The sequence below is a fragment of the Echinops telfairi genome, unplaced genomic scaffold, assembly GCF_000313985.2.
Source record: "Echinops telfairi isolate 266 unplaced genomic scaffold, ASM31398v2 ScPeMD7_7439;HRSCAF=8477, whole genome shotgun sequence".
NCBI classification, from domain to species: Eukaryota; Metazoa; Chordata; class Mammalia; order Afrosoricida; family Tenrecidae; genus Echinops; species Echinops telfairi.
The window spans coordinates 521,824-535,171 of record NW_022111339.1 but is presented as its reverse complement, the minus strand read 5'-3'; the positions used below and the strand labels follow the sequence as shown (position 1 = coordinate 535,171).

The 13,348-nt window shown below is 51.2% G+C and overlaps 1 protein-coding gene across 1 annotated transcript in view; it reads right to left on the bottom strand.

Annotated features, from left to right (window-relative positions):
• PHACTR1 (phosphatase and actin regulator 1) overlaps window positions 1–13,348 on the bottom strand; it is a 609,657-nt gene that overhangs the window by 106,401 nt on the left and 489,908 nt on the right. The window contains exons 6-7 of the mRNA XM_045298679.1: window positions 10,464–10,631; window positions 8,122–8,328 (exon numbers count right to left, since the gene is read on the bottom strand). Coding sequence (XP_045154614.1) covers window positions 8,122–8,328; window positions 10,464–10,631 — 375 coding nt within the window. The remainder of the gene's footprint in view (window positions 1–8,121; window positions 8,329–10,463; window positions 10,632–13,348) is intronic.

Sequence of the window (13,348 nt, the reverse complement as noted above, 5' to 3'; positions counted from 1 at the left end):
CATCCATCCATCCATCCATCCATCCATCCATCCATCCATCCATCCATCCATCCATCCAGTTGTAAGTCCATGAACAGAATCTCCTCCCCTAGAGGAGTGTTTCCCTAAGTGGGTGATAGCGAGCCCTGGTGGTTGCTGGAACTCAACCAAGCTAACCTCTCCCGGGGAGTTGATGCTGACTCATACCGACCCTGCAGGTCAGAGTAGCACTAACCCCTCTGTGGGTGGGTTCTGAGACTGCTCCTCTCGGTGTGACTAGAAGGCCTCTTCTTTCTCCATCGGTGCCGCTGGCAGTCTTGAACTGCTAATCTTGTGCCGACCCATGACATCACCAGGGCTCCTGGCAGGCCCCAGGGGGGCTATCAAAGCAGATGCCTAGATCTTATCTTGGATTGTGGCTATAGGACAAACGGTTTTAACTGCCAAGAGAAAGGCGCTGAGTGATTTTTCACTTGAAAAGGGGTGGGCAAGCCAAAAGGGCTTGGGAACCTGTGCGCTAGAACCTCAGGCAGGCATGCTTGCTGGAAGCAAACAGCCGCAGCTACAAACACACCAGGACGGCCCTCCTCCTCCAGAGTCAAATCCCTCCTCCGGGCATCGGAGGCGCTCGCACTTCTGCTTCAATTGCCTTTTCAGCCTGGCCTTTCACTAGTACCTTCCAAGGAGCCCACAATGCTTGCCAAAGTGAATTATATTTGTATTTCTGGAGCACGTGCCCCCCCCACCCCCCCACTCTTTTTTCACTCACGCGTTTTAGACGCATGTGCCTGCTTTCTGTTTCACAATAACCTCCTCCTCCTGTTTGTGTCAAAACCTTAAACAGCCATTGAGCGGCCTCGAACTCATGGCAACCACAGACGTGACTGACAGTACTGCTGGGCACACGTCACCCTATGAGTCTACTGGTGTGCCGTGATGCCAATCCAGCTCCCTTGAGGGCCTCCACCCCCTCGCTGGCCATCCAAGTCACTGAGCAGGCTGCCTGTCCCCAGTCATTGACCCCTCCCCCCGCAACTGATTTGATGACATGTCCAAACGAGCAGGCCAGGCTTGGTCCATGGAGCTCCATTGGTCGAGCATCACGGGGCCTTTCTTCTTAGTCAGGAAGCACCCCTGAAACTGTCTGCCGTGGATGACCCACTGGGCATGTGAACTACATGGGCATAGCTTCTAGCTATCTATTTCCAAAGAGAATTTCTTGAGAATTCAAGTCTATACCTCCTTATATATTTTTTGGAGCTTATAACTGCCAACAGCTCACACACGGAAGGCCTGAACATGTTTTGTAGATTCTATCTGGGTACCCTGTAAACACCAAACACTCAACGTGTAACTGCTGAATCACCTTTCCAACCCAACAGGGCTCCGTCCACATCCTCCACATCCACTCCCCCGCCCCCGCCCCACCCCACACACCCTTTCCAAAGATATTCTGCTATGATCTTGTCTGGAGCCCTGGCAGTGTAGTGGTTATAAGTTGGGCTGCGATCGCATGGTCACCAGTTCAAAACCACTGGCAGCTCGGCAGGAGAAAGACTGGGCTTTCCACTCCCGTCAATATTACAGTCTGGAAAGCCCACAGGGGTTGCTATGAATCAGCAGTGACCCAATGGTGATGAGCTTGGTTTTGGGCCTATGACCTTGGCTCTGATCATGGAGGTCAGAGCAGAGTGCTCCCTTCCAAATACCTTCTAATTAATCAACAGACAGTCCTCACATACACTGATGGAAGAATTTCTACCTTTGCGAAAAGAAAATTAAGACTGGAAAGTTAATAGGGCAATGGATATAAACATTCAGTTCAGGCAGATCCCCCGTCCTTTCACGTTATCTCTCACCAGGTGGGTGTCACCCCTAAACCTCCTTAGGGGGCTTCTACATCACTAGTCGTTTTGGCCATGTAAAGGCACAGATGGAACTCAAGGCACGGCTGTGTGACCTTCCGCTTCCTGGCAGCACCCACGGAGCAGAGAAGTGGGAGGGGAGACACAGGCGGAGGTGGAGGCAGCTAGAGGACTGATTCTACGAGGATTGGGACGGAGGATGGCAGAAGAGAAAAACACCAAGGGGTGAGGGTTTAGGGAGAAGTAAGTCGGTGGTGGTGGTGGGGCAACCGGAGAGACAGACAAAGGTCGTGAAATGAGCGGTGGGAGTGTGACTGTGGACCAGCAACAATGACCACAGAGCCACAGCCGCACCAACAGGCGCAGTGCTCTTGTTTTGACAAGCACGTGATGTGGGGTTCTCAGGAGACAGGCTAAGTGCTGGGCTGAGAAAGACCCCGGGGTTGGGGTGCTGTTTGTCAGGTAAATTTGCAGTTGCAAATATACTGGTGACATTGAAACTAGCAATCAACCGAGTTCTGATGATGCAGTTCAGTTAACTTGCATTTTGGTTCTAAAGATAGTGCGTGCAAATCAGCCTCGGGCAGGTTCGCACCACCAGATGGGCTTGTCTGCAAGGACCAGGGATGGTTTCCTTTCCTTCTACTGGTGCCCCATGTGCTCTGTTCCCTGATGGTCACACCACTGCCTCCTTCTCAGAGAGTCCTGGTGGCATAATGGCTACGTGCTGGGCAGCAGTTTGAGTCACCAGCCACTCCCAGGGAGAAGAATGAGGTTTTCTATTCCTATAAAGAGTTATAGTCTCGGTCTACCCTGTCCTATGGTGTGTGTGTGTGTGTGTGTGTGTGTGTGTGTGTGTGTGACGATGAGACAGAATCAACTCAATGGTAGCGAGTTTGGGTTGGGTTTGGGCTCCTTCTGGTGTGCTCTTCCAACTCTAACCCTGCTGAGCTCAGGTCTGCCTTTACACATTATATTCTCTCTTTCTTTATGCCCATTATGCAAAGTATCAAGGTCACAGATCCCTTGACATTTTGATAGTCCTCACATGTAAAGGTGAGTTCAGTGGAGAGCATGATGTTTTAAAAGACTGGTCTGGAGTTCGAACATGTAGGGGTAGGGTTTTCCATTTCTTAGGTGGACTCAGGCATGCAAAGCTAGGACCCACAAGACGTTGCTCTTGCAGGTTTCCCTGGATTTTAGGAACAGGTGTCTTGTTGGAGGGTTGGTGTACTTAGTGGTTCTGCATGAGGATTGTGCAGTCAAGCAAAATGCGCTCAAAGCCTATCTCATCTCTTACCAGTGGTAGGTCCTCCACCACGCCATTTACCATCTCATTATCTAACAGGGATGACCCCCTGAGCCCCCAGTTTGCTGCAAAGTTTCTAAGAAAGGGCAGCTGCTGTGAAGATGATCGGCCATCATCCAGCAGGCACCCGTGGGCGCCTCTCCCAGGTACCGTATGTGCAATGTTTAACAAACCAGGAAGACTCAGAAAGGAAGGGATGGTGGCTCCGCCTTAATCCCCCTTTCCTCCTGGGTCACCCATCAATCCCCGTGGGACACATGGTAAGGACCATCTCCCTCAGACGATCTTCATTATGAACCAGCTCTGTTGGGCACTGCGCTTCCAGAGAGGAGGGGGGTCTGAAGTCCAGCACCGTGACCCCCACCGTGCCTGCTCCTGTTGGGGACGATGAGACAGGGCAGCATGGCCCTGGGAAGGAGGAGGATGAGAGCTCGAGGGAGGGAATGTCTCTCTCTCTCTCGGCTGCAGACGAGAGAACTTCTACAAGGTGAATGGTTCTCCAAGTTCAGGGTGGCTTCCCAGAGAGGGAGAAGGCAAGGGCCGAAGCAGGAAGATCCCTGCATTTCTTTCTCTGACCCGAAGTCTGGAAGAAGCCCTCCTCCAGGGCCATGATTCCTCCAGAATCCTTGCAGGCCACTCACCACAGTCCTCGCTACGAACCCTCTGTCTTCCCCCCACCCTGCTTTTCTTGAAAAATAAAAAGGTCCACAAGGAAAACAAACATTGAGACACGCTAAGAACAGAAGTCTCTCTTTAAAAGACCAGTTGCCACTGATTTGATGATTCCTACTCATGGGCCCACTCGGGTGTCAGAGAACTGCACTCGACCGCTTTCGATGCTCTTTCAGAAGTAGACAGCCAGTCCTTTCTTCTGAGGCACTCCTGGGACACTCTGATCACAGCCCAGCACGGTAACTGTTTGAACCAACTGAGGATGCCACCAATGGACATCGGGCAGACTCTGAGTCATGGCCAAGCCCAGATCTCCAAGTCTTAGTTTCCTAATTCTTTCTGACATAGCCCAGCTGTCTCTGGAGTAATCAGTAACAGAACTTGGTTACTGCAGCTGACTGATGGCAATGCTGACTCATTATGACTGATTGCTCACTTACAGAAATTAAGCCAGTCTAATTAATCTACTGGCACCTCTACCTGTCTTGTCTTTATCCTATTGAAGAGGGACATTAATGATGAGGCCTTCGTGCACTTTAATCCAGGCGACCCAGGCGATGTGGGCCTGAGGGCCACCCATACTGTAATGGTACCAGGGGTATGGGGGTGTGTGGGGGAGCTCACAGAGCCATGGTGATGTATCATTGGGCTGCAGTTTGAAAAGCAGAAGAGGAGGCTTTCTTCTCCATAAAGAGTTCATCTCGGGAGCCCACAGGGGCAGTTCCACCCTGTCCTAGAGGGTTGCTGAGTCAGATCGACTGGATGGCAGTGAGTCTGATTATTTTGGATGCCCGGGAGGCGCCAGTGAAGGCACAGCGGTTGGGCTCATTTAGATCCTGTTCGGTCCCTGCATATCGCAAACGGATTCTATGGCTACCAGGCCCCCCAAGCTGTAGGGTTCATAGCTGCAGTGCAAGCATGCCTCTATGAATTAGCAATTGAGATAAATTAATGGGTGGTGGCAGTGAAGAAATCCTGTCAATTCATCTTTTACAATGTCTTATCCACTGGTCCATACTATCTCTTTGAAGACACTGTTATGTACGGATCCTGGTGACGTCGTACCTGAAGGACTGGACCCGCCCCTAAGCAGTCTCTCTGACTCAAACAGTGCTGCCTAATCCAACAGGGATTCCTCAGGACACCCCCAGGCTGGCTCCCTGGCTTCTCTGAATGGACCTCGATCCTCTTCTGTGCACGCATCCCACGGAGGGACACAGGAAAAGAGGCTAGATTTCACTCTAGGATCCTCTTGCTCACAACAGTCCAAAGGGTTTGAATTGCCTGGAGAGTCACAGCTAAATTCCTCCACGAGCCACTGGGCCAGGAGAGCCTGCGATGTGCGGGCCAGTCAAGGCCATCTGCAGCGCGCCTTCCTGAAATGCCCTTTCCTCCTCTGTAAATGCTGCCCATGCTTTGGGGAGAGTTCACGGTCAGGTTTCTCCTATAACCCTTTTAATCAGACTGCCCTGAATGGCAAGTATTACTCTCTATAGTATTTATCTATATCTATATCTATATCTATATCTATATCTATATCTATATCTATCTATCTATCTATCTATCTATCTATCTATCTATCTATCATCTATCTATCTATATCACAGGCAATAAGACAATATACCACAAAACCAAAGTCATGGTTGAGTCGATTCTGACTCACAGTTACCCTCCAGGACAGAGCAGAACTGCCACTGTTGTTTTGAGTTTACAACTCTTTATAGTCATAGAAAGCCCTGTTTTTCTCCCATGCAGTGGTTTCCGGGTTTGAACTGCTCAGTAGCCTGACAGACCCCCTACTACACCACCTGAGCTCCTCGATAAGACAACATAGACAATAATACTCTTTCTCTCTCTCTTTTTTTGGTAGAGAGATATAGAAGAATGGATGGGTGGGTAGATGGATACATGGGTGGATGAGTGGACGGGTGGATGGGTAAGAAGATAGATAGATCCATTATATTTTTGAATGCTTTTTTCCTCTTTGTGGGTTTCTATGAATTTAAATTTTGCGCACTGAACTAAAATGCTATCAATGTATTAAATGGTTCCATTAAATTGAAATTTGCTCTTTGAAATCCCAGAGTCTGACTTGGGTGGATGTATTTATGAATCGATTAGCTTGACAACCCTGTCCCCAAATTGGATTCTAATGAAACTAGGTCCAGGTGAGAGACATCCTAGCAGTCACAGGACCAGAAGCTGGGACACCCTGCATCTCATCTTGGCACTGGTGTGGAATTCCAGGCAGTCTTAGAAAAGACATTTACTTCTCCTGAAGCTCAACTTTCTATGTATAAAATAGGTGAACATTCTTCCCTACCACCACCCTCATTCCACTTACACAATGCTGTGGAGATCAATTATACAGGTGTGTCCCTTAACTTCCAGGGTGTTTTCTGCAAAACAAGATGTTATGGGAGATTTGGACATTGTGTGAAACTGCTCCCCCCACCCGCCCACACACACACTCCATCTAATCCGTAGGAAAATCCCTGAGCAGCCTATGGTGTTAAAACCTTGTGGGAGCAGAGTGGGTAAAGTGAGCTGAGCCCTGACTCCATGGACTTCAAGAGGCTGGTCTTACTGGGTGTGTGATTGAGCTGGGCTCAATCATTGTTAGCTAGACTGGGACTTTGTGATGATGATGATGATGATGATGATGATGATGATGATGATGATGATGATGATGTGTGTGTGTGTATGTGTCTGGCCGCAGGAGCTGGGTGTGCTGTGGCTGCTGCCGCCCTTTGGCACTGCCTCCTTACCAGGAGCCCATGAGCACCATGGTCCAGCTGGTGTTGCCTACACCTCGCAGGAGTGGAAGAGCCATGGCAGGTGCTGCCCTGCCCTGAGAGGAGGCGGTGAGTGGGGGTGGGTGGCGGTGGAAGGGAGTTGGTGAATGAAGCCAGGGAAAGAAATAGGAGGAGGTGCTGTGGGGGATGGGGGTGTGCCCTAGAGTCCCAGGAGCTGCTCATTCACTGGGGTGGAGGTGGGACGGGGGCTTGGAGGCTTTAAATCGCTTAGGAGGAAAGAATAAGCACATTATTATCTAAGTTGCTTCCCCTTAACAGCAAACAAAACAATATCATCGCAGTTGCATGCAGGGGCACATCACCTGAAGGGAGGCGAAGCAGGGCCTACCTGTCTACTGTTGGTAAAAAACACCACACAGTGCAAAGAGGCAGGTGATGGGTGTCAAGTGGAACTACTATTAAGGCTGAAGAACTAACCCTCATAAATCTTTGAATCTCTGATTATACCGCAAGCGTCAAGCACACAGTGACGTTAGATTCCTATACCAAAGTATACAAAAACAAACGCAATGCCATCAAGTTGATTCAAATCATAGTGAGCCCATAAGGCATGGGAGAATCGCCCCTGTGCGTTTTCGGGACTTTTAAATCCTCGGGAGCAGACAGCCTCATCTTTTCCTTCACAGAGACACTGGTGGGCTGGAAGCGCTGACCTTGTGCTTCGCAGTGCAATGGGCAGCCCATCCCACCACCCTGACTCCGCGCGCTCCTGCATCCCAAACGCACTGCCGTCGAGTCCACGCTGACTCGCAGCAACCCCGCAGGACAGAGTGGAACGGCCTCTGTGCACCTCGGCGATCGTAACGCCTCACGTGAGTAGAAAGCCTTCTCTCTCTCCCCTGCACATGTACAGCTAATTACAATTGTAATCCATGTCTTCCTTTATCATCGCAGGTCCGTTCATTAAGTAACACATTAAGAATAAATTTAAAAATCATGTTAGGTCAATGTTCCTTTTTTATTGCTTTTTAAAGATTTCCCACAATGCTTTGTTTCTGTTTTGTTTTTTTTAAGAGAAGAAACACACCAAAATGAATATCAATGGAAGCAACATACTGGCTTTAGATGAATAAGTTCAAGACCAAAAGTAAATAAAACCCAAAGCCCCGACAAACTCACTGAAAGCTACAAGGTGCTCCTCTTTGTCTGTGCCAAGATGTTGAAGTTAATTGCAATTCACGTTCATGGGCAAACGGCACCCTATTCGTCACAGAAATATAAATGCACATACTCACAGATACATGCCACGGAAGGCTCTTAGCATGGGACAACCTGGTGTGTGTGTGTGTGTGTGTGTGTGTGTGGCTTCTCGATTGACACAACCTGACAAACCCACGGGACAAATGCGTGTATGGGGACGCACACAGAGCAGCCCGGCACCCCACAGAGCCACCACGGGTACAGCAGGCTCCTTCAGATCAAACAAGTGAAACCAGTGCCATCCCTTGAAGGGAAGGAGGGCCCGAGCCCTGAGACTCACCTGTTAAGTGGTTGACAATCCTGGCAATGGGTTTGGGAGGCAGGGCAGGGGGTTGCTTGAGAAGGGACAGCTGCTTCACTGGGGTCTCCTCATGGTCTCCAGAGAAAGCAGCAGGTTTTTTTGGGGGCAGTAGCAGGACTGGTTTGGCGGAAGGATCTTGGGACAGGAGGACTCCACACTCCCCAGCAGAGGGGCTCTCTTCAGACACTGAGGACACAACCACATGACAGACAGGAGACATTACACAGACGGCATTGCAGCGGCCAGCTCGGCCGGGACGGGACACAGGACAGGGACGCCGGCCAGCACCATCGTCGTTGTCAGCAGCACCTAACCTGTTCTCACGTGCGTGCGCGGGCCCAGAGTTAGACAGCAGATGTCAGAAATCCAGTAGAGACGGGGGAGGGTGAGGGTGTGATGGGTGGGGTGGGGTAGGGGTGGGGTAACAGGGCAGCCCAAGGAGAGGGACAGGAGAGCCGGGAAGCGCAGGAGAGAGGAGACAGAAGAGGACACTTGCTCAAGACCCTCAAAAGCAGCATCGAGATGGTGACAAATGTGGCTCCTGACCCAGCAGTGCTCGGCCTGCATGCAGGAGCGGGGAGCTCCCAGACAAAACACCCTCTCAAAACCGAATCAGAACCAGGTGCCGGCGCTTTCCTTCCAGGCTGGGTATCCTTTGCGGGGGCTGGAGAGGGAGTGGACTGGGGGCCTGCTCCCACTTCTGGAACGAAGGAGGAGGCAGCTGCTGCCTCAGCCTCTGGCGGCTGCCCCTCCAGGTTCAAGAGCCCTCCACCCTTGGCAGCAGACTTTAAGCCAGGAATATGCATCCCGGGGACAGCAGGTGTCCTTCCTGGCTCCTGTATGCTTTGAAAAGGGGAAGGAGGTTTCACATCCGCATCTTCCCCCTCCCTCATTCTAACCCCTGCCTCTAACTCCCCAGAATTGGGGGCTTCTGGTCTGGATTCTCTGTCTGGCTTGGTTCTGTCTTCCCCCCAACAGGGCACCTCTGGATGGCCAGGAGAGGTGCCACACACCTGGCCTGGGCCCCGGGCCCCTTTGCCGCCGCACTGCAAAGTCCCTACGGCAATGTCATGAGGAAGGTTGAAGTTAAAACCAATTTAAGATCCCCTAGGGGAGAAAAACATCACCCCAACTGCACACCCTCCGGCCTTCATCTCTGCTACACTGAGAAGGCCACTCCTCCACGCCACTCCCCACCTCCAGCCCTCTTCCTCCTAAACGGAGCAGGGCAGTTCCTGGTGGCACAGAGGCCCGCACATCATCCTCACAACCACCAATTTCTGCCCCGTCTCAGGGGCACTGTTATTATCTGTGGGTGGCACACTGATGGAGCAGTGACTCACCGCGTCCCCAAGTGGAGCTTTGGAATGAACTCTGTGCCAACACCCCTTTCTCCCCCTTCTTCCCGCGCGAGCTCTGCTGACGTGGCTTTGGGGCCTGGTTGGGAGGGGACATAAGCTTTCCACCCATGCACTGGACATCCCCAGAGGTCCCTTCCTAGACCCCCATCCTATCAGCGGTACCCAGCCCTCATCAGGACCCCCAGGACCCCCTGCAGAGAAGGTGTGCTGTTCACTCAGACGAATTTGGATCAGTCAGGTAACCTGAAAAAAATCTCCCGGTGCAATGTTCCCAACGTGGGCAGTATCAGGATGGTGGGGTGCTGCAAAAGCAGAGACCTACACTTGACCTTGGATTATGGGCTATAGAGGATAGAAGTCTTTAATTGTCAGAGGGGGCATGAAGTAATTCTTTTTCTTTTCTTTTTTTAAGAAAAGGGAATGGTAAGCCAGATAAGTTGGCACACCTGTGTTGTCCAGGAAGACTACAAGGTACCCAGTAGGATCTAGTGGTACAGTGGGACGTGGGTGAAAGAGCCTGCCTGGGCCTTTCAAGGAGGTGAACCAGACAGGCACCATGTAGAAGTGCACGCTTATTCAGCTCCATCTGAACCCAAAGCAGTGTTAGAAAATGAAGCGCTGGCATGACAAACCATCAGTAGTACAGACAAGGCCCACCTTCTTCAAAGAGAGTCAAGTCATGAAGACACTTCTTTAACTGTACCGCCATGACTATAAACATCTTCCACGAGGGAGGGGAGACGGGTGCTCAAATCAAAGAATGGGGTTGTTGCGTGTCAGTAGAAAACACGCACACATTCTCCTTCTGCTGCATACTTAGGACTCTCTCCGTGGTGAGTGTCATCCAGACTCCCAGATGCGCAGCCTCATCGTGGCTCCAATCAGAACTCCAATCCAACCCGGGGGGAGGTCTGGGATGCTCCCTTCTGGGGACGCGCTGGACCCTGCCAGAGGCATTACCTGTCCCGTCCATGATGTCTGAAGGCTGGAGCCCGTCATACGAGCAGGGGCCCCTGGGCATCGGGACTGGCTCCATTTCGGACAGTGCAGGCAGGGACAGCTGGCTGGAGCTCAGGGACTGCCCGTTTTCCAGGGAGTCGTCGTCGTTGGCTATGGAGAGCTCCCCATCTGTCAGAGAGAAGGAGAAGGGGGTAGAGTTAGACCATGTCTGCCTCACCGGAAAAGAGCTCCTGCCAGCCTGCTGTCTGAGGTCAGCTGGCTGGCGTGATCTGGATCAAGGCCAACATCTGGGGTCTACATGTGGCTCATGCTGCGAATGACATTTGTTTTATCTTTACAGATATGGCAGGGCATCTAACCACCAGGGCAGTAACTTCCAATGACATTTAGTTCTTTGCCTGCTTTCTCTCTGCTCTTCTAATCACAATCTACCACATTGTTTTACTTAAAGGAAAAAGAGGATGAATGAAAACTCGTGCTTTTGTTATAGGTTTGGACAACTTGGAAAAATTGAGTGGGACTGAGCGATTGGAAAACCAGGATGAGAAACTCCTACGTTAGGGAGCAAAAGGCTTCATGACATTCAGCATCACCAAAAGCCGAGGAAAATCCTCAAGAGCCTAAGGAAAAACATACTCGTTCTACCCTCCGGTCACGGTGCCCATGGGTGACGCCCAGGGTAACGTGCCCAGCTTCTCATGGAAAGGCTGGAGGGGCCAGTCAACCCAGAGGACCCTTGGAAGAAAGGCCTGGCGATCTACTTCTGAAAGGCCACAGCCATTGAAAGGCCCAGCACACACACAACAGGGTAGACCCATTGCCAAGTCAATGGCAACTGCGTTGGCTTTTGGTTCTCCGTTTACTTCCCCCTGAGCTCAATTTCCCTGGGTGGATGGCATTTGGAAAGGCGGTAAGCTTGCCAGGCAGTAGCCCACGGCTGGCTTGGAACAAAGGATTCTCCCGGCTGATGACTGTGAAATCAGGCTGTGTGGTCCTGAAGACTTAGATCTTGCTTCCAGCTCAGCCAAACCAGGGGCTGCCTGGCAGTAACTGCCACCAGGGAGCTTCAGAGGCTTGTACACAATGGCCATTTGAAAACCAACATTCCCTGGTGGGAGGTAATCCCAGCTCTGCCTCGTCCTAAATAACTAGACATTAAAGTCAAATTAATTTTTAAAGAGGATTGAGAGCTGCTCCAATAGGATGAGTCAACACCCAGATGAAAGACTCTTAACTTCTGTCTCCTCAGGAACACAGAAACCTGCAAAGCAGGCGCCTTCCTCAAAGCTGGATGAAAGATGGCTTCCTGGCCGACATACGGAGAGAAAGGAGTCCACAGTTAATCTTGGAGACATCGTTTACATTGGCTCCGATACACGGAGCCCAAGGACTCCTCTGCTTCCTTCCCACCCCTCCCACCGGGAGTCCGTGGAATGAGTGTTCCACTGAACCACCACTTGCCATCACGTCCGCCCCAACTCAGGGCGACCGTGAACCTCAGCGTGGAACGGTGTCCCATAAGGTCTCTCAGCACGGATTTATTTCCAAAGGGCCTTCCTCTGAGGTGCCCTGGGTAGACTTGAACCTCCAACTTTTCATCAGACAGCCGTCAAATGCACGGGGTGCACTTCCCAGGGACACCACCCTTCAACTCGGCTAATCTACCCATCGACAGGCTTCAGACAGTATATGGCCTAAATCTTCTACAGACAGGGAAAAATATGATCAATACCATAAAGCCATCTGAAGAGGACAATATTAAAGCACTGACTTAGGCAATTTTTGTTTCCTTTTTAATTCCTCCCCATTTGGCCTTTTTTCCCCTTGTATCCTGAGAATGGTAGCCATAGCAGTGACTGTAACCCTAATGAACAATATGATTACCACTCCTCATTCGTAATCCGTAGCTGAACAGGGCCCATTGTTAGCTGCGCCACGATGCTGCTGACCATCCCACCTGGGTGGGCCTCAGTCCTCTTCACACGCTTCGACTTAGCCGTGAATGTCCACTCTGGGGTAAGCCCCTCTGCTCCAAGTCCCCAGTTGGAAGAATAAACATCCCCCTGTTAGTCCGTCTAACACACCACTAGGAAATCACTCTGATTCTTGATGGATGGTCCAAACACAATACAAGCACTGAGCAAGACAAACAGGGGTGGACCGGGCGGGTCTTGGGGCTCCAGCCAAACTCTGCTTCTTTAATTCACAGATTCAGCTGGACAGTTTTATCAGTCTCAAGTGTCATAAATGCAACACTGGAGGGAGAAACAAAGAAAAGATAACATTGATTGGGCTGAGTGGAAGCTGGTCAGGGCCCTGCTTCCCTGCACATCCCAGAGGTCAGCAGCTGCCCCTCTGAAATGAGGAGACCGACGAACAATGTCTGGGATGCCCGACTCCCTGAAAACGGACCTGCTTGCCAGGGCTGATCAACTGCACCCTGCGCCACACACTTGGCCGCTGCAGCACGGCCCTCCCTCTCCCCGCTTTCCTTGAAAAACTCCAGACCCAGCCAGACCAAATCCAGGGATACATATGGTAGCCAACTAAAAAGGAGGGGGGGAAGAAAAAAAAAGTGGGTAGCGGGGGCACAGGGCACCAACCCACCCAAGGGGAGGGTATTTTTCTATATCTCCACAGGGAAAGAAGGACCAGACTTCAACCCAGTGCTCCAAGATGTGAATGCAACATGCCAGCATGGAGTAGGGAACCAGTGGAGAGGTATAAGGGGCTGGTCCCAATCCCAACTACTATGTGGACACCTGCCCCTCCCCCCAGAAGAATTTATTTCAGAGGACTGCACTGAATCTGCAGCTCCGGGAGAGGGACATATCTGATCTGAGCACATGGGAGCAGATGAAGGGGGAGGAGGAGAGAGTGGAGCA